Source organism: Aquarana catesbeiana, linkage group LG13 (genome assembly GCF_042186555.1).
Source record: "Aquarana catesbeiana isolate 2022-GZ linkage group LG13, ASM4218655v1, whole genome shotgun sequence".
Classification (NCBI taxonomy): domain Eukaryota; kingdom Metazoa; phylum Chordata; class Amphibia; order Anura; family Ranidae; genus Aquarana; species Aquarana catesbeiana.
This window is the reverse complement of record NC_133336.1, coordinates 199,436,341-199,461,489: the sequence shown is the minus strand read 5'-3', so window position 1 is coordinate 199,461,489 and position 25,149 is coordinate 199,436,341. Positions and strand designations below refer to the sequence as shown.

Sequence of the window (25,149 nt, the reverse complement as noted above, 5' to 3'; positions counted from 1 at the left end):
TACACTGACCTACCTATCTGACATACAGTACACTGACCTACCTGACCTACATGACATGCACTGACCTACAAGACATGCACTAACCTACCTGACTGACATACACTGACCTACATGACATACCTGACACATACTGACCTACCTGACATGCACTGACCTACCTGATATACACTGACTCACCTATCTGACACACACTGACCTACCTTGCTGACATACACTGACCTACACGACATACCTGACACATACTAACCTACCTGGCTGACATACACTGACCTACCTATCTGACATACAGTACACTGACCTACCTGACCTACATGACATGCACTGACCTACATGACACGCACTAACCTACCTGGCTGACATACACTGACCTACATGACATACCTGACACATACTGACCTACCTGACATGCACTGACCTACCTGACATACACTGACCTACCTATCTGACATACACTGACCTACATGACATACCTGACACGCAATAATCTACCTGATACGCACTGACCTACCTGACATACACTGACCTACCTATCTGACACACACTGACCTACTTGATACACTGACCTACCTGACATACACTGACCTACCTATCTGACACACACTGACCTACCTATCTGACATACACTGACCTACCTATCTGACATACACTGACCCACACTGACATGCACTGACCTACCTGCCCTTGCCCTCTTAAAGCCTAAGTTTATTTATTTAAAATTAGCCAAGGGGCAGTCAAATCATCAATTGCAGCCACTGTGCCCCGTCAAATGCAGCCACTGTGCCCCGTCAAATGCAGCCACTGTGCCCCGTCAAATGCAACCACTGTGCCCCATCAATTGCAACCACTGTGCCCCGTGAAATGAAGCCACTTTGCCTGTCAAAAGAGAGAAGAGAGAGAATAGAGACAGAGAAGAAGAGAGAGAGAAGACGAGAGAGAGAAGAAGAGAAGGGGGGAAAGAGAGAAAGCGAGAGAGAGAAGGAGAGCGAAAAACACAGAGAGAGAGTGACACCTTTTTTTTTTTAAATCTTCGTTCTGTCCCACTCCCAGTCACAGCCACCATGGCCGTTATTCAGCGTGACTCTGGAGGCTGAGGGAGAAGGGGGCGTCGCCGCGCCGGCGTTCTCTTGGTCTCCTTCTGCTTTCCTTAGGTCGGGCAGCATATCACTCCGCCTGTCAGTCAGTGCAGTGGGCGGCGCTGCAACGGCCGAATCACACAGGTAAACTGCGGCTGCCGCTGCTGCTGTCTGACCTATTTTCTCTCCCTTTCTCTTCACTGCAGGATAGGGTTGCCACCTTTTCTTTAAGCCAAACCTGTACACTTTAGAGGTGCATGGCAAAAAAATTTGGAAAAAAAGCTGCATGGCAAATATTAGCACAAAACATTTTGGAATGGATTTACACCTCTATACATACATTATTATATGTGTATGGTGACTGCACAGTATATGTTTAAATAAGATTGGAGTGTATTAATACTTTATCCTTTGCGGTTTCCACCATCATTCACAATTCTTTTTTCACATTTAAATTAATATACACTATAGGATTGTAAAGACCTGGGACACCTTTGGGTGCACTAAGGAGAGCAATAATGTCAGACGCTTTATTGGTCAGTGTTACCCCCCCATAATACAGGGGTCAGTGTTACCCCTCTATAATTTAGGGGCCCCTCATAGAGGACCTCCATTAGATCAGTGTCCCCTTATGTCAGTGCTCCTCTTAGAGACCCAAAAAAATTAAAATGGAAAAAATGCAGCACAACCTCCCCCTATAATTATATGCATATATGAAAAAATTGTTGTAAATGATGGTGGAAACCCCCAAGGATAATCCAAGTACTAATACACTCCAATCTTATTTAAACATATAAAAGAGAGAAAATGCAGCGCTATGAAAGTGAAGTGAATATATAACAATGTATCCAGTCCATGAGTATTAACCCTGGTTGTAAATCATGTGATAAATAAATCATGAATTGTAATATACACCAAAGTGAAAATTATTCCCTTCAGTTCTCCCACATACAGGAGTTTATCTCCCATGGTTGAGACACAGGTTCTTTCATTCTATTACTAGGGTAGGACCCACTAATTCGGGGTACTTTGTCGAATTGCATATTTTTGGCCATTGGTGTTACACGGCCTTGGAATTTTTGCCTTGATGATCCATCCTGATGATTATTGGAGTTTCGTTTGTTGAAGTGCATCCTGCGAGTTCCAGCATTCCGGACACCTCTCTATAGCCCGGGTGGGGCTTTCTGCTTTACTGACTCCATGTCATTGACAGGGGAGTCCACCTCATCCGGTAAGAGTATCCATCCTTTTCTACCTATTGATGTTAAATACCACTGATGTTGCTTTACATCTATTGACTCACACCATCCCTGCCAGTCCTCCTAGGACCTCTACCATTCACTTCGGAAGTGTTTTTCTTTGGGTGTTGACACAAGTGGACTTTTTATTTTCACTTTGGTGTATATTACAATTCATGATTTATTTATCACATGATTTACAACCAGGGTTAATACTCATGGACTGGATACACTGTTATATATTCACTTCACTTTCATAGCGCTGCATTTTTCTCTCTTTTTTATTTTCATTGTTTGTCACAACGTATGCGGCTGCTATTATATATATATTTTGTACACTATAGAGCGCAGTGTTTTGTACATCTCCATTATTTAAACATATACTGTGCAATCTCCACACACATATAATAATGTATGAATAGAGGTGTAAACCTCCAATTCATTCCAAAATGTGCTAATATCCAATTAACTTTTTCGGTTATTAGCACAACACATTTTGGAATGGATTTACACCTCTATTCATACACTATTATATGTGTATGGCGATTGCACAGTATATGTTTAAATAAGATTGGAATGTATTAATACTTGGATTACCCTTGGGGGTTTCCATCATCATTCACAATTATTTGTTCACATTTAAATTAATATGCTTATAGGGGGAGGTTGCACTGCATTTTAATTTATTTTTGCATAGTTTTTTTCGAGGCGTTTTAGTTTTATTTTAGGTGTTGTTTTTTTTTTTTTTTTTTTTAGATCAGAGTCCCCTATATCTGATCCTCTTTAGAGACAAACCGTCAGCCTCTAAGGGGGGTGTTGATATAAGGGGACTGTAATATAATGGGTTTCTCTGAGGAGAGGGAGGGGGAGGTAATATAAGGACAAACTGATCTAATGTGGGTGCTGATATAAGGAGAGTTTCCCTTATTTAGTAGAGGTCTCTATTTTGGGGGGGGGTGGGGGTACTGATCTAATGGCGGGTGCTGACTGCTGATCTAATGGGTCACCAGCAGTCAGCACCCCCTCTACATTAGCTCAGAGTCCCCTTATATCAGCACCCCCCTTAGATATCTCTAATAGATCAGTGACCCCTCCCCCCCATCAGTATCCCCTGCCCCTAATGACCCCCATTAGACTGCCTTACCAAGAGTCAGAGAAGTGTGGGTGCCGGAGTTTGGGGGCAGAGCGAAGCTGCTCTTCTGTAGTGCCATTTTCCTTCCTTCCATTGTGTGAGGGGGCTTGGGGAGAAGGCAAAGTAGAGGCAGATGCTGCATCGCTGTGCCCACTGTGTCAGCAGGACACATTTGAAATGGTACACTCACTCACAGGGCTGCTGTTAGGAATCATGGGGCCTCCACCCCCTGAGGGGGGAAAAGAGGTGGGGGAGGGAGGTGAGAAAGGTGAGGTGAGAGAGGAGAAGGAGGTAGGAGAGAGAGGGGGTGCTGACACAGAGGGGGGTGGTGCTGACAGAGAGGGGTGCTGACAGGGGGGGGGCACTGACAGAGGGGGAGGGCTGACAGAGAGGGGGTGGGCTGACGGGGGGGGCTGACAGAGAGGGGGGTGCTGACAGAGAGGGGGAGGGCTGACAGAGAGGGGTGCACTGACAGAGAGGGAGGGCTGACAGAGAGGGGGAGGGCTGACAGAGAGGGGGAGGGCTGACAGAGAGGGGGAGGGCTGACAGAGAGGGGGAGGGCTGACAGAAAGGGTGTGGGCTGACAGAGAGGGAGGGCTGACAGAGAGGGGGAGGGCTGACAGAGAGGGGGAGGGCTGACAGAGAGGGGGAGGGCTGACAGAGAGGGGGAGGGCTGACAGAGAGGGGTGCACTGACAGAGAGGGAGGGCTGACAGAGAGGGGGAGGGCTGACAGAGAGGGGGAGGGCTGACAGGGGGTGGACTGACAGAGGGGGGTGGGCTAACAGAGAGGGGGGTGCTGGCAGAAAGGGGGGTGCTGACAGAAAGGGGTGGCTTACAGAGAGGGGCACGCTGACAGGCTGGTGGAAAAGCAGATAACAGACCTCAGTCAAGAGGAGACACATCGCGCGCCAGGCAGGGAGGCGGGACTCCGGGCGGCCGAGATCACCCACAGTCCAGCTCAGCCCCGCCTGTGACATGTGACCAGTCACCACCTCCACCGGGCCAATCACAGACCCTTATGTCCACAGCCTGCACAACCAATCACAGAGCACCCGCTGCCCAGCCCTCGTATGTGACAGTGAGTGTAACACTGATGTCGGTGGGCACGGGAATTGGGATGCGCCGGGGCCACTGGTCACAGGACAGCTGAGGATCATGTCTGTATGCAGCGGCGCTGCATAACTAAGCAGGGAGAAGAGGTGAGCGCTGCGGGGGGGGGGGGTGAGGGAGGTGGCGGTCCGATGGCTCAGTGCCTGTACATGCCTGCTCGTCTCTCCTCATCCTCCAATGCCACCTGCCGCAGCCGCGACCCGCCCGCTTGTCTCTCCTCAAAACCCGCTGAGACTCCGGGATATGGGCTCCACATTCGGTGCTCCAGCCTCCATAGCCACCCCCTGGCGATGCCTCTGGGGGTAATTATTCTTCCCAATGACCACAAGTGTAAGGAGCATTCTTCTCACTGATCATCACACTAATGTATCAAAGGTTGTAGATATAGTCATTTTTAGCAGGGGTTCCCTGAGACCGGAAAGTTATTTCAAGGGTTCCTCTGTGTTTAAAAGGTTGAGAAAGGCTGACCTAAGATGACAGCGCAAAGCTGCAAGGGACAATGTTGAGGCAAGATTTTAGTACCCCTTTGGCATCTTTGAGACCCACCGGAGTGAAGTAAAGAAAAAGTATACTCTGCATGTCATGTGACCAGCCAGGACATTCCAAAAAAAATCATGTATTGCAAATAATTATCAAAAGATACAAGGGGAAGGGGCAGAACCATACCTCCCAACTTTTTGAGATGGGAATGAGGGACACCTATCAGCAAAAGTATGCAGGAATAGGACACACACCCTGCCACACCCCCTTAAAGGAGAATTGTACAAAAAAAAGATTGGTTAAACCCACAAATACTTTTTTTACCACTACTATTCCTTTATATTGGCTTTTGGAATTTACAAATGCAGAAATTCAGAAATTGGATGAGAGGTTTAGTGCTGGAAAACACTTTTTTTTTTTTAGATAAAAAGTGCATTTTATATACATCTATATAGATCAGACCAAAATGAGGAACAAATGAGGAGGAATGAGGGACAGAGGAACATTGCTCCAAATCAGGGACAGTCCCTCCAAATCAGGGACAGTTGGGAGCTATGGCAGAACTGAGAGAGGTGTGGTGTCTGGAATTGGGCTTTAACAATATTACGTGTTTTATTATTTTTTTGTGGTTATATTGATATTATAACATACCATTTAGAAAATTGGTTGTTTTGGGTCACCACAGTCTACACATCTCCCTTATTTTTTACCTTCTCTTATTGAATGATTTCAAGTATTTTGTGTAAAGAGGTTGGCAGGAAATGTTTCTTAAGCAAACTTCCTGCCGCATACCTTCATGACACATCATGTGGCTCTGTGGCATCATGTGGCACGCTTGTTAACATCTTAAAAAGGTATTTTCCAACCTGTGGTAAACCACAAAGTATAATACCATACAGATATCCATGCTCTATACAAGTAGATGGTTCCATATTAAATGTTAAGCCCAAAAAAGTGTCACCACACCCACCGTATCTGTTTTTTTTTCTGTTATTGAAATATTGAGATAAAAAACATAAAAATGTACCTGAATCCGCTGTCATGAGATATCGAGGGCATTTTTAGAGGTGAACAGTGGTCTGAAGCTGCTCTCCATTCTCTTCACCAGTCTTGCTTGGCCTCATTGGACCATGTGAGGATCCAGTGATGGCCAATGAGCAGTGTCCAGATGAAAGAAAGCTTGGGATTGAGTTTTGGGTATTTGGGGCATTTAAGTACTACAACAAAAAGCTATAGAATGGGCCCAGGCAACTGAGGTTTTTTTTTTTTTTTTTTCTGGAGATGAGCTGTAGGCAGGGCGGTGCTACCATAAGGCAGCTTAAGCAGCCGCCTTAAGGTGACGGGGTGGGGGGCTAAAATCTGAATCCCCAGCCACTTGGTGGTGATTCCGATTTTTACAGTGCTGCAGATGTGTATTTTTACACACCCCTGGCCGGGAGTATGTGGACTTTAGCGAAGCCAACTGTCAATTTTCATGTGGAAGTAATACAAGCAGCTGTGAAGCCACCTATTACTTCCTCCACTGCCGTGATGTGTAGCCTTTCCCCCACCATGTTCCCTGGGGCTCCGCTGTCCCACCTGCAGGCCTGGGGCTGTCATGGCGGGTATCGCTGGGAAGGGTGGGGAGCTCAGCGGACCTCCTGTACACAGACCAGGAAGTCACGTGTATGACATCACTTCCTGGACCGGAGCTGTCATTCTCCAGGATCAGTGCTGGGGGAAGCAGCTGAAGGAACATGGTCTGTGTTCCATCAGCTGCAGTGGAGTAGAGAGGAGACATCCAGGGTCTAATAGATCCCGGGTGTCTCCATAAAGAGAACCTGTCACCTATATGCGATCACATAGGGGGCTATTGGTCCCCTATGTGATAACAATAAAAGTTATGTAAAAATAAATACAAATTAAACCAAACATTTTTTTAAACATATAAGGAGACATGTAAAAAAAAAGTTTAAAAAATTAGAACAGTTTTAGAGCCCACACACACCTATAAAAAATGTGTGCGTTGGGACTAGGGATGGGCCGAACACCCCCCGGTTCGGTTCGCACCAGAACATACCGAACAGGCAAAAAATTTGGCAAAACACACAAACACCGTTAAAGTCTATGGGACACGAACATGAAAAATCAAAAGTGCTCATTTTAAAGGTTTATATGCAAGTTATTGTCATAAAAAGTGTTTGGGGACCCGAGTCCTGCCCCAGGGGACATGTATTAATGCAAAGAAAGTTTTAAAAATGGCCGTTTTTTTCGGGAGCAGTGATTTTTTTTAATGCTTAAAGTGGAACAATAAAAATGAAATATTCCTTTAAATATTGTGCCTGGGGGGTGTCTATAGTATGCCTGTAAAGTGTCGCTATTTTCCCGTGTTTCGAACAGTACCACAGCAAAATTACACTTCTAAAGAAAAATTGTCATTTAAAACTGATCGCGGCTGTAATGAATTGGCAGGTCTCAGCAATATAGATAAAACTCATTGAAAAAAAGAGCATGGGGTCCCCCCCCAGTCCATTACCAGGTCCTTTGGGTCTGGTATGAATATTAAGGGGAACACCGAACCAAAATGAAAAAAAAAATTGCGTGGGGGTCCCCCTAAAATCCATACCAGGCCCTCCGAGTCTGATATGAAAATACAGGGGAACCCTGCGCCAAATTCTTTTAAAAAATGCGTAGGGGCCCCCCCAAATCCATACCAGACCCTTATCCGAGCACACAACCTGGCAGGCCGCAGGAAAAGAGGGGGGATGAGAGAGCGCCCCCTCTCCTGAAACGTACCAGACCACATGCCCTCAACATGGGGAGGGTGCTTTGGGGTAGCCCCCCAAAGCACCTTGTCTCCATGTTGATGGGGACAAGGGCTTCATCCCCACAACCACCGGGCAAGGGTTGTGGGGATGAGGCCCTTGTCCCCATCAACATGGAGTATGGTATGTGGGCAGGGGGCTTATGAGGATCTGGAAGCCCCCTTTAACAAGGGGACCCCCAGATCCCAGCAAAATGCACCTTCACCTAAGTAGACTAATATCCTTGCATCGGTCCTGATTGAAGGAGACATTGTTATTAACCAATAAATGTTAACTAAGGCAGGCAATACATGGGTCGAATTTCGAAAGAATTTCAACCTGGAGGTGAAATTGAAGGCTTGGTTGGCCGAATTTTAAAAATCAATGGTGGCACCATCGGATCACAAAACGCACAAATTTTCTGATTTTCAAAAGAAAATTCTTTCGAAATTCGACCATGTATGGCAAGCCTAAGACAGAAGAGAAAAGAACAGCTATAATACTTATTGTTACCACCTCTGTTGAAGTCATTGTTGGCTCACTTGAACAGCTAGAAGCACCAGAAGAATCTTCGGCATCCAACATTTCAGAGTGTGTTGGGTTCCTACGTTTCTCCTCTTTATGCAATGTTTTCCACCTACCCACAGCTACGTCATTAAAGTATCACTTCAGGGCAGCAGGCCCACAACTCATAAATGTTTATTCATAGTTCAATATTATTCAATAGTTCAGTTTTTCTCACCTTGGTCTGTATAAACCGTGAACTCCTTTCCAGAGGCAGCATGCGTGACGTAACTGTCCAGGCTTTGAGTACCTGAAAGTGTTGTGACAACGTAAGGATGTGGCTTATGTTTTTTGCATTCCAAAAATTATTATTATTTCCTATGACCTCCTCCTGTAAGGTTAAAAATCACTCAAAGGGTAACTCTACTTTTGTGGGAAAAGAATTAGCAAATAAAAAAAAATATTGTAATTGAATGTTATTAAAAATGACTTTTCCTTTTCAATCTGCAGGCGCTGTAACTTTCTGTAAAATGCAATATGGCCACCTGGAGGTGTTCTGTACATTGAATATTTAATTTCCTTCTTGTGTGATTGGCTCACTGATTTTCCCTGAAGTCTGCACTAAGTCATATTTTGGGCACCCCCTGCAACAAAAATGTCATTTTTGTTGAAACGCCCAAAGGGAAATCACATCTAAAGAGAGGCAGACTCTGCCAATCCCAATTTCCCCATTAGAGCCATGCAGTTGCAGCAGCTGATTGGTAATTATAAAATCACTCCCATACAGATTCATTCACATGGACACAGAGAAACGTCTATTTCTTCAGAATAACATAAGGTAGGAATCTGCAACAGACTTTGTTAAAATACCTGCAATGTTCAGAAATCACCCAGAGGGGAACATTTTTTTTTACTGATTAAGGACTCTAGCTACTTATTTGAAAAAAATAAATCCAAAGTAATGTAAACTCCAAATCTATTTTCCAGTAAGTCTTGCGTCATGTCTCACTGTATATCTTAACCACTGAAGTCTACTGTGTCTTTTTAAAACAGCCTGTGGAGTCAGCAGTTCTTGCGGGTCCGGGCTGAGACCAGCTGTCTGACTGTCTGAGACAATTCTCAATGAATACATCAAGAGTGTAGTGTCATAGCAAATGACATCAGGCCTGAATAAGTAAAAAATATAAGAAATAAATAAATGAAAAAATTAATTATATATATATATATATATATATATATATATATATATACACACACACAGTATCTCACAAAAGTGAGTACACCCCTCACATTTTTGTAAATATTTTATTCTAAGTAGTGAGTGTACAGCTTGTATAACAGTGTAAATTTGCTGTCCCCTCAAAATAACTCAACACGCAGCCATTAATGTCTAAACCGCTGGCAACAAAAGTGAGTACACCCCTAAGTGAAAATGTCCAAATTGGGCTAAAAGTGTCAATATCTTGTGTGGCCACTTTTATTTTCCAGCACTGCCTTAACCCTCTTGGGCATGGAGTTCACCAGAGCTTCACAGGTTGCCACTGGAGTCCTCTTCCACTCCTCCATGATGCCATCACAGAGCTGGTGGATGTTAGAGACCTTGGGCTCCTCCACCTTCCATTTGAGGATGTCCCACAGATGCTCATGTAGTGCTTACCCCCGAAGGAGCGGCTGATTAATTATTATATCCGTAATTCACGTTTACCACTTGACCCATCGCAGCCCATACAATCAGAAACAGTCCATATTGCATTTTTCTCTTGCTTTTATTTAAGTAACTTGAACTGGGATAGGAGAAGGGTTCTTTTGAGATGCTCTTTTGTTGCTTTGTAATTTTTTCTTTGCCTCTCATGCAGAGACCTAGAATCATTGCGGGTATTAGGAAATCACACTATGTGATTTCTTCATCAGGGAAGATGGAAGTAGATTTAATAGAGAATAATTGATAAAGAGTCACTCTGAATAACTTCTTCATCTGCAGAACTTTTTTCGGACAGTCTGTTTCTCTACATGTGAACTTGCAGCTTTACCGCTACCTTTTTACCACTACTTCCCATCTGCATGGTACTTCCAAGTTGAGCTAAAGAAAAGTCACTCTGAATAACTCCTCCCACTTCACTGATTGGAATCCCGGGGCATTGTTGAACCCAAAGTCACAGGCCATCACCACCTGTCTCACTGACTTGCGTACCAACATCCCTCAGCCTCTGGTAGTACCCTTACCTTGGGCTATCACTCACTTGATCAATAGTCCATGTGCCACTCATAAACGATCGATCGCCCAGTTGTTCTCCGCTTAGTTGCTACTTCTTCCGCAATGATTCCTTCATCCCTTTCCTCCTTTATGGCATGCTCCCTTCCCCGCAGGGGCGGCCAACGACACCAGCGATTACGTGCTGTACGGTGTCATCTACTCCTCCACAGATGCCGGTTCCCCACCCTCCTCGCAAGGGGGGGCTCTGTTGGCTCCCTGGAGGGGGAACCTCTCCCCTCCGGGAACCAGGCTGGGCTCCTCTCTAACTCGAACTGGAAAACTCCCTGACTCACCATGTGACCTGGCTTTTTATATGAGAGTCCCACCTCCTGCCAAACAAATTAATGATTGGCCAGAACTCGCACACAAACTACCTGTCACTCAAATCCCAAATAAACAAACAGGCCTGCTATACAGTACAAGCCTGCCTAAATTTACCTGAAAATTTTAAGTTAGCAAAAAAGTCACCTGCATGAATGTAGGTGCCCGCTACACTCAATAGGGTTTAGGTCTGAAGACCTGCTTGGCCAGTCCATCACCTTTACCCTCAGCTTCTTTAGCAAGGCAGTGGTCGTCTTGGAGGTGTGTTTGGGGTCATTATGTTGGAATACTGCCCTGCGGTCCAGTCTCCTAAGGGAGGGGATCATACTCTGCTTTAGTATGTCACAGTACATGTTGGCATTTATGGTTCCCTCCATGAACTGTAGCTCCCCAGTGCTGGCAGCACTAATGCAGCCCCAGACCATGACACTCCCACCACCATGCTTGACTGTAGACAAGACACACTTGTATTTGTACTCCTCACCTGGTTGCCCCCACACACGCTTGACACCATCTGAACCAAATAAGTTTATCTTGGTCTCATCAGACCACAGGACATGGTTCCAGTAACCCATGTCCTTAGTCTGCTTGTCTTCAGCAAACTGTTTGTGGGATTTCTTGTGCATCATCTTTAGAAGAAGCTTCCTTCTGGGACGACAGCCATGCACACAAATATGATGCAGTGTGTGGCGTATGGTCTGAACACTGACAGACTGACCCCCCCCCACCCCTTCAACCTCTGCAGCAATGCTGGCAGCACTCATACATCTATTTCCCAAAGACAACCTCTGGATATGACGCTGAGCACGTGCACTCAACTTCTTTGGTGTACCATGGTGAGGCCTGTTCTGAGTGGAACCTGTCCTGTTAACCGCTGTATGGCCTTGGCCACCTGCTCCCCATTCACACCTGAGACCTTGTAACACTAACGAATCACATGACACCGAGGAGAAAAAATGGCTGATTAGGCCAAATTTGGACAATTTCACTTAGGGGTGTACTTACTTTTGTTGCCAGCGGTTTAGACATTATTGGTTGTGTGTTGAGTTATTTTGAGGGGACAGCAAATTTACACTGTTATACAAGCTGTACACTCACTACTTTACATTGTAGCAAAGTGTCATTTCTTCAGTGTTGTCACATGAAAAGATAGAATAAAATATTTACAAAAATGTGAGGGGTGTACTCACTTTTGTGAGATACTGTATATAGAGTGCCTAAAGTATTCATACCCCTTGACATTTTCCACATTTTGTCATGTTACAGCCAAAAATGTAAATGTATTTTATTGGGATTTTATGTGATAGACCAACACAAAGTGGCACATAATTGTGAAGTAAAAGAAAAATAATAAATGGTTTTCCATTTTTTTTACAAATAAATATGTGAAAAGTGTGGGGTACATTTGTATTCAGCCCCCCTGAGTCAATACTTTGTAGAACCTCCTTTCACTGCAATTACAGCCATAAGTCTTTTGGGGGATGTCTCTACCAGCTTTGCACATCTAGAGAGTGACATTTTTACCACAGTCTTGCCACAGATTCTCAATTGGATTTAGGTCTGGACTTTGACTGGACCAATCTAACACATGAATATGCTTTGATCTAAACCATTTCATTGTAGCTCTGGCTGTATGTTTAGGGTCGTAGTCCTGCTGGAAGGTGAACCTCCGCCCCAGTCTCAAGTCTTTTGCAGACTCTAATGCTGCATACACACGACCATTTTTTCCGTCGGAACGAACCCTGACGGTTTTTTTCGACGGAGCTCCGACGGAGTTCCACTGAAACGGACTTGCCTACACACGATCACACCAAAGAACGCGATGACGTACGACGGGACTAGAAAAAGGAAGTTCAATAGCCAGTAGCTGCTCTTTTTTGGTCCGTCGGAATAGCATACAGACGAGCAGTAGTAATCGCAGGATGTCATGCTAATAAAAAAGAATAGAAGCCAACAAAAGTAAGGATTACTATGATATTGGATTAATGCCCTCCTTCCTCTCATTCATTAATCCAATATCATAGTAATCCTTACCTGAAGAAGCATTTCAGCGAAACATGTCGTGTTAATGTGCGACATTACTTTTTCAAGTTAACCTGCTTGTTGTGACCTCCATACCTGTGAAACACTGCGAACATCTGTTTTTGTGCTTTTAACTTTGAATGTATTAAAAATTATAAAACAGTTTATATCATTTTCTCTTTGGACTCATTTGCACCGTTAAAATCCCTTGCTCTCCTTTATTCAGATTTACTCGTTTTGGGATGTAGTGCCAATTTTATTGGGTGTTTCACCATTAATTGGACCAAATTTTTGTTGATCGCAATCTACAGGTTGCTGACCCCCGTTATAGACTGTATACTACCACGCATGCGCAGATTACTTCTGCCATCTTTCTGGCTGCAGTATGTTTCTATGTGTATGTGGTGCCTTCCAGCAATATGTTGGCATACTTCCCCCCTTGCTGTCATCATTGCACCTATGCATGCCTCTCTCCTGGCTCTTTTCAGCAAACCTGGATGACTCCCTGTCCTACAACCACACCTGCATGTCCCCCACCCTCCCACTTTCTACACCCAGCCTGCACCCCACCCACCCTGGCCACAATGCTTGACCCCACACTCTCATTGACCTTCCTCTGTACCCACTCCCCTCATTCTCACCACCATGACCAGCCCCTCCCACCCTCCCCTGTGCTCTCATATCCCTCACCCCTAGTCCCACCACTGTGCCCCCTTCACTCTCACTATTGTGTCCAAGTCTCCATCCTGCTCTCACTACCGTGCCTGCAAGCACGCCCCTCACTCATTTGCCCCCATCGTTCTTCCCCCATCACTTCTGCACCTGCATGTTGACTCCCCCCCAAGAACGCACCTGCAATCTCCTCCACTGTCACCACCACACCTGGCTTCCATCATCCCTCACTCATACCGACCTCTTTGCTCATAACACCATACCTGCCACTATTCCAACACACCACCCATCCCCATTGTGGCCTTTTCTAAAATGGTCATGCTTTAGCTGGTACAGTAATACATTTTATTTCCAATTTTTTTTAAGCTAAGTGCCTAAAAGGGGTTAAGTGCTTAAGCAAGGGTTAAAATACTTTGTGCTCACAGCATGCAGGATAGTCGGGATGCTTCTCTCACACACAAATCAGCTGCCTGGCTCTCTTGCAGTCTAACAGATCTCTGCTGAGTACTGCTCTAAGAAACTTCACTCTTGACCCATGAGAATTGTTGTTTGGAGCTTTGGACAAGGAGCATATCGGATCACTGGAGAGCCAGACCACTGAGTTGTGTGTGAAAGCAGCGGTCTGACTCTCCTACATGTTGCCGGCACAGAGTATTTTTACCCTTGCTGCAGCACCTAGCAGCAAAACTAAATTAAAAGCTGCTTATATATTATTGTATATCCAGCCTGACTGCATTACAGAAATAAATACAGAGGGTTCAAATGGTTTTTAAGGACATAACATCTACTGAATTGCAGTAACTTACCCAGTACTGTAAAGTTGTACAGCTGTGCACATTGCAGTGATGTTGGTGCCAATGTATAGCTTCCATATGTTCCTTGATCTTCTCTGGTTAGTCCAGATATAATTAATGAACCATTAGTGGTGACATTCAGACGTCCTTTGTACCGATCATCTTGAATTACGATAGGTTTACCTGGCTCTGTCACTGCAAAATGTACCAAATCATTGAAAGTTACCCAGGTGATGGATGTAAACCCAGTAAGGTCCAAGGGAAGAGTGGCCTCTCCGCCCTCCACACCAGATACGTTGATCCACTCTGCACAGGACTCCGCGCTTGACACACCTGGTAAAGGATCTAAATGTCAGTAGGGACACAACTAAATTGCATTTCATTAGACACGGCAACTATATTCAAAAGCAAAAGTTTAAAACATAACAAAAGCCCAGAAGACACAACAAGAAGTAAGGATGAAATCTCTCCAAAGTGTCAAGAAAACCCTTTCTGAGACTGGAACTGGAACAGGTGTTTCCAGTGGAACATCCCCCCCCCCCCCCCAATTCTAGAGACAACTGAAAATTTTAGAATTTCCCATCACTTCCTTTCTCAGTGACAATGGTCACCGATAGTTACTAGGATAAGGATGAACACCCCCCAAAAAGAACCTGATTAAGGCACTAGCTCTTCCCTGCTTTAGATGCACTTTAGCTATACATCCCTGTAACATCTTGTTGGACCTTATAGAAATGTATTGACCTAGTAAGGCTCCTTTCACATGGGAACCCATGTGTTTACCAATTCCTGATCACCCACCTACAAGAGAACATAGTGCCTAGTGCCTCGCTAGTGTGGGTACACTTTACCTTTGCCCGCCCCCCCCAATAAAATAGGCACCAGGGGAACAACAGTATTGCCTCCTGAACTCCAGCAAACCGTCTCTCACCATCCTCTGCTAGTGTGAAAGGAGCTTAATGCCCTGTACACACGGTCGGATTTTCCGATGGAAAATGTTCGATGGTAGCTTGTTGTTGGAAATTCTGACCATGTGTAGGCTCCATCGGACATTTTCCATCGGAATTTCCGTCACACAAAATTTGACCTCTGGATCTCAAATTTTCCGACAATAAAATCCGTTGTTGTAAATTCTGATCCTGTGTACACAATTCCGACACACAAAGTTCCACGCATGCTCAGAATCAAGCAGAAGCCGCCCTGGCTATTGAACTTCATTTTTCTCGGCCCGTCGTACGTGTTGTACGTCACCGCGTTCTTGACGTTCGTAATTTCCGACAAGTTTTGTGTGACCGTGTGTATGCAAGTTTGAGCCAAATTCCGTCAGAAAAAATCCATGGATTTTGTTGTCGGAATGTCCGATCGTGTGTACAGGAATGACAGTTTGAATTCCCACCTGCAGCTCAATGGACCAAGAATGACAGTTGGAATCCCCACCTACAGCACATTGAACCAAGAATGACAGCTGGCTTCCGGGTTCAGATTCAAACCCAGTTCCAAACAAACACAAGCTCATCCCTACTCAAGACCAACAATGCAAGAAATAAATCAAGAAAACCTTTATTCATCAGCAATGACAATTACTCACCAAACACTCTGAGATTAAACTTCTGAAGACATTGTCCTAATTTGAATCTCTGCACATTAGCAACGTATTGTCCTTGGTCTTCTTTGGTCAGACTAATTATAACTAGAGATCCATCAGCTGTGGCTTTCGCTCTTCCTATATATGCTGGATGTCGTGTGGCAGCAGGTTTACCCGGTTCTGTTTTAGCCAAAAACTTTACATCGGGGTTAGAAGCCACCCAAGAAATGTACTCGATATCAGCCAAATCCACGTGTAGAGTTACACGTCCTCCGATTGTACCTGACATGTTTTTCTCCCCACAAGTTTCACCTGATTAAGAAATAATGTATGATATAATATTTATTGTAATTAAGTGGTTAAGAAATGATATATATTACAGGCAATCATAAATATTAGGCTTTAGTCTGATACTGGGTCCATTGCGGTGTATTGGCAGTTCAATCAAATGAATGGGCTACCTTAAAGTAGAATAGAACTCAAAGCTTTGAAAGACAAAATTTGGTTAATTGTGCCTACCCAGTACCTTAAAAAATGTACCCTTTGTCTGGAACTCCCCCTGAAACATAACAGAGCACTTTGTGGTGTGTGAGGGTGCCTGGCTACTCCTGTTCTATAGCCTCATAGCTATATAATGTATCTGCAGTGTGGGATTTAAGGCACTGCTTCCTCTCATTGCTAGATATGGTGATGTCACTATACACATGCGTAAGCAAAGCCCTGCCTCTACCAAGATGTCCACCTCCAAAAAGATATGCAGTGCAGAACAAGACATCGTAAATCAGTATTGGGGAAGACCAGCTACAGGAAATCAACAGGTAATATTGGTGGCCAGGCCTTTACCCTCTGCCTGCTTTTTTTGGGCACAGCTTTCAGTGTTCAATTCCCCTCAAACATTTTTGGCAGGTGCAGTCTCTGTTCTCCACTGAAGGTGGCTCTCAGCCAGAGAGGTACTGCAGCTGGAAAGGAAGTCAAGAGAAACCTGTTTTTTCTATGGTTTCCTTGGTCCCCTGGCAGTGTTCCTGTTGGCTACGCTGCATCCAGCTGAGCCTGGTGGCCATTTTGGGTCAGCAGAAGCTTTTTAAATGCCTGCCCCCAGGCTTTGGCGCTCATTCTTGCGAGTGGATAGCGTAGGGACAGTTCACACATCTGTCAGGAAGAGTGAATAGCAGCAGGAAAAGGTTTTCGGACGGGTAGGGACAGGATAGGGACACGCCATCCTTCATTGGAATCCTCCCTATTGGGGTTAGACTGGCCAGGTTGCATTCTGCCCTCTGAGACAGACACTTTTGGTGCATCAGAACCTGCTCCAATATATGTCCTCCAGCTGGGCTGTTCCTATCTTCAGGCCGTTCCTTCAAAACAACTTTTGTTCATTGCAACAGAACTCAGTGTGTTTACTACCACTTTACCACACTACACCTACCCACAACATGATGATCATTAGCCACTTGCTGACCATCGTATGCATATATACATCCTGTCCGCAAGTGGTTATACCAGGCTCAAGGCTGCAGACGTGATTTTGGTGTCATTTTTTTACAGCCAGTAATCAGTTGGGTTTAAGTGATCCGAGTGGCTCTACAGCCACCTGATCACTTTTACTGTACTGAGAAGGGCTGCCCCTTCCTGCCCCCACCCACAGTGGATCTCAGGATCTCCCATTCCTCCCATTGCAGTAAATGGCCAGAATGAATCTGGCCAGAATTTCACACAGGGAAAACGAAGGAACATCCATTCCCCGATCTCCTCTCTGACTAATGAAGCTGGAAGCAACTTCCATTTTCAGAGCTGAAATTACATGGCTGTTACAATCAGAGAATCAGCTATTCAAGCAAAATCTATGCTAGGGGGGTTATTTAGTTCAATGATTGCAAAATCTGGTGCAGTTCTGCATAGAAACCAAACCAATCAGCTTCCAAGTTTTATTGTCAAAGCTTTAATTAAACAAGCTGAAGTAGGAAGTTCATTGGCTACTATGCACAGCTGCACCACCTTTTGAGTGCACCATTTTTTTTAGTAAATCTCCCCTAGAAGTCTAATAGACCTCGATGTCTCCATAATAGACATTGGCAGAATGAAAAAATGTGTTTCGTTTCGTTTTGATTCGTCATTTGAAAAAATTTGTTTAGTTGAATTTGTTTAATTTGTTTACGGGATTCATTTTGTTTATTCGTGTTCGAATTGATTAAAATTTTTCGAATTCGAATTGATTTTCAAAGCAATTTCGAATAGTTTTCAAATTCAAATAGTTTTCCAATTTCCAAAGAAGATAAAATAGAATAGAAAATAAAGCAATAGAATAGAACTTTTTTTCTATTCCATTTTATTCTCTTTGGAAATTGGAACTATTCGATTTCGAAAAGTTTTCGAATTCGAATTTTAAAACTATTCAAATTTGAATTTTAAAACCATTCAAATTCGAAAAAATTTCATATTTGAATTTGAAAACTATTCAAATTCGAAAAGTATTCGAAAATGATTTGAATTTGAATTCCGTCCGAATTTTTTTTTTCGTTATTTCGGATTCATTTAGATTCAGTACTATTCTAATTTGGGAATTTAGATACATCGTCAAATTTTTATTTTACGGAATAAACCGCACATATGTACTCCATAAAGAGTACCTTTCACCTGACCAAGCTATTACATAGAAGGCTTGTTATTCCCTTGTGAAAAGCAATAAAGTACCGTAATAAAAATAGTGTAAAAAAAAAAAAAAAACATTTTAAGAACATGAATAACTGTAAAGTAACCTGCAAAGATTTTTAAATGTGTTGCCCATAAAGAATTTCAGGTACCGTAGTTTGTCCCAATTTCTTGGGTGCACGCAATTTCAAGTCTTGACACGTTTAGTATCTTTTTACATGACGTAACATAATCTTTTATACTTTACCAAAACATTGGGTATTATTTTGTAAATGTATTGTGGTTTTTTCCTGAAATTATAGTTCTAAAGTGGTTGTAAACCCCCCTGAGACATTTTTAGAAGCCTATAATAAGGCTTACCTACATGTAGTGGCGGCTGGTGAAGTTAGGGGATTGAGCGGGGGTTCCAGACCCTGCCCTTCCTTTTTGACCCCTCCCACTTGCTGAAAATGGTTTCAGCGAAATAGTGGGCGCGGCTCTAAGGTGGTGTGGTTAGCGTCTGAGATGAACGAGGGATGGAGGGAGAGGGAGAGAGGGATGTAGGGACAGCAGGCCCAGATCCTACACAACAATAGGAATATGTGTATTCTAGAAAGTTTAACAATCAGCAGATAAAGATATTCCAAACACCTGGTGTTAGCACTTCAATCATCCCGGCACTATGGTTGTTATGGTGTCAGGATGATTGAAGCGCATTATTTCTATTATTACATTGTAATATAAAAGGAAATCAATCAAATCACCATAATGCATAATCAGTGGGAGCCCTGAGCCTGCCACCAGATGCCATCAGGTGCCCCCAGCAGAGTCCCTCCTTACATGCAGCCTGTGTCACATAAAATGCAGCCTGTGTCCCACCAAATACAGCCTGTGTCCCACCAAATACAGCCTGCCTGTGTCCCACCAAATGCAGCAGCCTGTGTCACCACCAAATGCAGCAGCCTGTGTCACCACCAAGTGCAGCAGCCTGTGTCATCACCAAATGCAGCAGCCAGCCTGTGTGACATCAAATCCCCCTCCCCCTGTTACTTACCTTGCTGTGTGTTGTCCTCTCCAGCAGTGTCTCCTGTGGAGAGGTCCGTTCCTCTCATACTTCCTGTTTCCTCTCTCCCGGGCGCAATGGGAGAGAGAAAACAGGAAGTGACATCAAACTCAGATGTCAAACAAACCGCCCGGCTGCAGTAATAGATACTACAGGCGCCGGGTGGAAGCTACTCGGTGCTTCAAAGGGCGCCGCAAGGCGGGCTAAATGCCCGCAAATGAAGCGCCACGTCTGCAACCTCGTGATTGCATAGACGTGGCGCGTCACATAAGTGCACTGTGTCTGGCGTCGCACTGCGCCCGGCGTCCGAACACAGTGCACTTAAGGACCTTTTTTTGTAATTTTTTTTTTAAAGGGCCAGTTTTAAAAAAAAATTTTTGTGACTGCCTGGAGGGGGGCGGCACCCAGGTGCCCTCTATGGATGCACCGTTTAGGAGATATTTACCTTGTAGTGTGTCGATGAGGTCATCGGCGGCGTATGCGCAGTGAAGAAACGGTCCTCCGTGCCGTTTCTTCCCCAGCGTGTGCTGTGACTGGCATGCGTGAGAGTGATATCACGCAGCTCCGGCCAGTAACAGGGTCCGTGGCCCCACGGAAGGAAGAGGGGCAAAGATGGATGCCTGCACCAGCGGGGACATCGCAGCCTTCGTTTGCAGGCAAGTACCACATAATGGGCTAGTATGCAATGTGTACCAGCCCATTATCCTTTTACTTTGCAGGGGAATAAAGAAGAAGTAAAACCCATCAGGGTTACTTCCTCTTTAACTTCTTCAGATCCGTGCTATAGCTGAATGACGGCTACAGCGTGGACCTACTTTGCCAGGAGAACGTCAATAGACGTCCTCCCATGCCCAAGCGGCCTGCGCACGGCGCGCTCTGTGGTCAGTGAGTCTATGAGGCTCGGTTGTTCACAGATCGGAGTAAAGGGTCAATCCCAACCCCTTACCACGTGATTAGCTGTCAGCCAATGACAGCTGATCATGTGATGTAAATAAAGCCGGTAATGGGCTATTTTTTCTCCTTGCACTGGTAGCGTGAGGAGAAAAAGAAAAACAATCACTGCAGCTCTTAGAGGGACATTGGTCCCGATCAAGGAGAGCTCCCGCCAGCTCATCTGTGCCCACCTGTGCCACCTGCCAGTGCCACCTACCAGTGCACAACAGTGCCACCTACCAGTGCCCACCAGCTCCGCCTATCAGTGCCCACAGTGCCACCTATCAGTGCCCACAGTGCCACCTATCAGTGTCACCAATCAGTGCCTCATCAACAGTGCTGCCCATCAGTGCCATCTATCAGTGCCCATCAGTGCTATCTATCAGTGGTACCTATCAGTAACACCTATCAGTGCCCATCAGTGCCACCTATCAGTGCAACCCATCAGTGCCATCTTATCAGTGGCCATCAGTACCGCCTTATCTGTCCCCATCAGTGCTCCCTTATCTGTGCCTATCAGTGCCCATCAGTGCAGCCTATCAGTGCCCATCAGTGCAGCCTCATCAGCGCATATCAATGAAAGAGAAAAATTACCTGTTTGCAAAATTTTATAACAAACTAGGAAACGTGATTTTTTTTTTTTTTCAAAATTTTCCATCTTTTTTTTGTTTGTTTAGCAAAAAACCCCAGCTGATTAAATACCACCAAAAGAAAGCTCTATGTGTGTGAAAAAAATTATAAAAATGAAATTTGGGTACAGCGTTGTATGACCGCGCAATTGTCATTCAAATTGCGTCAGTGCTGAAAGCTGAGAATTGGCCTGGGCAGGAAGGGGGTTTAAGTGCCTGGTAGGCAAGTGGTTAATAAACATTTGTGCAAATACAATTGCAATAAAAAAATTGCAACTGTCGCAATTTTATTCTACAGGGTCTCTGCTTTCAGAGAATATATTATTGTTTGGGGGGGGGTTTAAGTATTCATTTAAGAAAAAAAAAAGTAGATTTTGTAACGTGCGCATAAAAAATGAACAAAAAGTGTCCTTGCTGCAAACTAGTTAAAGCAAAGCCATCAACACAAAAAGCGTGCATAGGTGCGAACAGAGATAAGTGAACATTCTCTGCTCATTTAGCTATTCTAGCTTCTTCATTAGGTATCAGGAAACAGCAGCCAATCTTGAGACAGGAAATCAGCTCATAAACCCTTGCATTATTTTTTTTTGTGTTGATCAATTAGTCATTTATGTGTAGGGATAATTTCAGACATTCAACACTTCTTGTTGGATAAAAACAGATGTGAAACTCTAATAGGGAACAACCATCGCTTATTTATACAGAAGCCCCATTATCAGAAAAAGTAACAAGCTTCTCTCTGTAAGAAGAAAGAAGTCATTGCATTTACACAATCTACAAAATCAAATAGAGGTAAGAGAGAGCGTAATAAACCATTCGGTCTGCAATCTGCCAGATCCGATGCCACAATTGTGTTCTCTGGGTTTGCAACCTCTACTTTTTTATTTTTAGGGACCATAGCAATTAGGCTTGTGCAATTCGTTTCGTAATTAATCGAAATTCAGACGAATTTTGCATCTTTTGAACTTTCGGATGTATCCGAATGTCCGAATAAAAAAATAACGAATTTCAACTAATAGGAAAGAAAGTATAGCAGATATAACGAATGAATTCGACATGATTCAGTAATTTGTTAAAGATCTAATGAAACAAAAGGTCAACTCAAAGTAAATCTTACAAGTCCAATCAGCTGATTAATTTTGTGCTGGAGGTGGATTACTGGCAAAGTGCATTCCTGAGTGAGAAGGGTGTTGTATTGTATTTGAGCAGAGGAGAAGAGATATTGTCATTGTGTGTGTTAAAAGATTCAATAAACAAATGACTTTCCAAAGTACGAACCATTATCACGAATATACATACATACATAAATATCGAATTTCAACAAATATGAACGAAATTATAGCGCATATAACAAATGAATTTGACATGATTTGAGATTCAGTATAATGAATATCAACACTCTACAGAAATAACGAATTATCCGAAAACGTATTAACATAACATAACGAATATAACAGAACGAAATTATGTATTTTACGAATGACAACGAACGGAAACTAAACAAAATTTTTCGTTGTGCACAAGTCTAATAGCAATGCGCTTGATGTGAATTTTACAGAATGAAAATCCCCTTTAAAAAGGTATGTATGGTGGTTTGTGTGTATTTTCATTCTCTACTACTTATAGTGAGGACTAAAGAAAGAAAATCAAATTTACATTTTTTTTTTACTCAGGTAAAAATTAGTATACATTTTCAGCCAGTAGGTGGTGCTGTATGTTCCATTTCACATGCCCTCACATTCAGACCCTCCCTACCGCCTGTAAAAATAATGTTGTTGAGAGAGCTCAATAGCTAAAACTACGTGCATACAAATGGAGGAGTCTGAGTAGTGATTCTTCCTCCTCCTCCTCTCTTCCTCCTTCGGTACAGCTCAACCAGAGGTTACAATCAAACAGAGGAAGCCCCATAGCAGGCAGCTTCTGCTAAGCTGCCCCCCAAAGTGGAATTCCACCCTAAACCTAACTAACTCTAACCGATTGCGACAATCGGTAGCTGTTGTCTTTCAAATAATACTCTTGTTTCTGTTTCAAGATAAGCCCCACCTTGTCTCTCCCTTCCTCTTCTCTCCCTCTTATACTACGGCCTAATCAAGCTGCTTTCATACTATCCAGCCCCTGAAAAATGTTTGTGACTATTGTCTCTCAGATAATACACTATATTTTTTTAATTGCAAGATAAAACCTTTATTACCAGTAATATTTATACAGTAATCAGTGGCTATTTTTAGCTCTGATCGCTGTATAAATGTCACTGGTCCCAAAAAAGTGTCGATAGTGTCTGATCTGTCCCCCGCAATGTCACAGTCACGATAAAAATCGCAGATTGCCGCCGAAACTAGTAAGAAAAAAATAAAAATAAAAATTTCATAAATCTATCCCCTATTTTGAAGACGCTATAACTTTTGCACAAACCAATCAATATACGCTTATTGTGATTTTTTTTTACCAAAAATATGTAGAAGAATATATATCGGCTTAAACTGAAGAAGAAATATTTTTTTTTTTTAAATTGGGGATATTTATTATAGCAAAAAGTAAAAAATATTGTGTTTTTTCAAAATTGTTGGTCTTTTTTTGTTTATATCCAAAAAATAAAAAGCGCAGAGGTGATCAAATACCACCAAAAGAAGACACTATTTGTGGGAAAAAAAGGCAAAAATTTTGTTTGGGTACAGCGTTGCACGACCGCGCAATTGTCAGGTAAAATGACGCAGTGTTGTATCTCAAATTTTGGCCCGGTCAGGAAGGGGGTAAATTGGTTAAGGAAGAAGTTCTCGAGAACATAATGCGTACGGGGGGAGGAGCTACATTCGGTAGCTGTTGTCTTTCAAATAATACACTCTTGTTTCTGTTTCAAGATAAGCCCCACCTTGTCTCTCCCTTCCTCTTCTCTCCCTCTTATACTACGGCCTAATCAAGCTGCTTACATACTATCCAGCCCTTGAAAAATGTTGGTGACTATTGTCTCTCAGATAATACACTATATTTTTTTATTGCAAGAGAAAACCTTTATTGTCTGTTCTATTTGCCGCCCATTCAAATGCTTGCGCACTGTCCTGATGCTAGCCAATTTTTACCGAAAACATACTTAAAGTCTGTATTTTGAATATTTAGGGAATCATTAAGGATACAAGGATGGGAGAGGGTTCAGGGAGAGGGTTCAGGGAGAGGGTTCAGGGAATGTAATGTTGTGGCTTTGAAGTGTTTTTGTGTGCTCTGTTTTGACACTTTCTTAAAGGAGAAGTGTGGGATTAAAAAAAAATAAAATGAACATTCATACTAGACATGTGCACTGACGAAAAATTTGTTTGATTTAGTTTTTGTTTCATTCGTTTTTTGTTTTTTTCGTAAATTCGTAAATTCAAAAATTCGGAATTAGAAAATTTGGAAATTTGATAATTTGGAAATTCAAAAATTCAAAAATCTGAAAAATTGAAAGAATGAAAATTGGAAATAATAACTAACTAATAATAACTGTTAAATTATAGGTACTGGAATATAATAATAATAATAATAATAATAATAATAATAATAATAATAATATGAAATATGAAATATGGAATATTAAATATAACTAGAGTTTCAAACATATATATAGCTGCAACAAAAACTCAAATATCTCTATAGTGCAAAAATTGTGTACAAATAAGTTGCGCTTAAAACATAAGTGATCCTGTGTAACAAATGATAAAACACAAAGGGTGCACTATTACAATAAAACTAATTCTGAGTGAACAAAAGGTAAATCAAAATCTGTATGTGAAAGTCTATATGAAAAACTCTTCATCAACAGTAATAAAAATAACAATTGAGTCCATACCAGGAAAAATAGCAGTGTGAAAAAATGATAATTCCGGGGGCATAGTAAAAGTCCAAAATCCTTCCACCTTCACCCAAGAAGGAAAAAAAATAGGTACAGTATTGGAA

At 43.1% G+C, this 25,149-nt stretch overlaps 1 protein-coding gene across 2 annotated transcripts in view; it reads right to left on the bottom strand.

Annotated features, from left to right (window-relative positions):
• The window catches only part of LOC141117560 (uncharacterized), a 34,235-nt gene that overhangs the window by 5,655 nt on the left and 3,431 nt on the right, over nucleotides 1-25,149 (bottom strand). Inside the window, exons 1-4 of one of the 2 annotated variants that reach the window (XM_073610465.1) lie at nucleotides 19,652-19,732; nucleotides 15,973-16,281; nucleotides 14,397-14,717; nucleotides 8,560-8,631 (exon numbers count right to left, since the gene is read on the bottom strand). In XM_073610465.1, the coding sequence (XP_073466566.1) occupies nucleotides 8,560-8,631; nucleotides 14,397-14,717; nucleotides 15,973-16,281; nucleotides 19,652-19,709 (760 nt within the window). In that variant the 5' untranslated portion in view covers nucleotides 19,710-19,732. Of the gene's footprint in view, nucleotides 1-8,559; nucleotides 8,632-14,396; nucleotides 14,718-15,972; nucleotides 16,282-19,651; nucleotides 19,733-25,149 lie in introns of those variants that run through there. The other variant, XM_073610466.1, reaches the window with a different exon arrangement.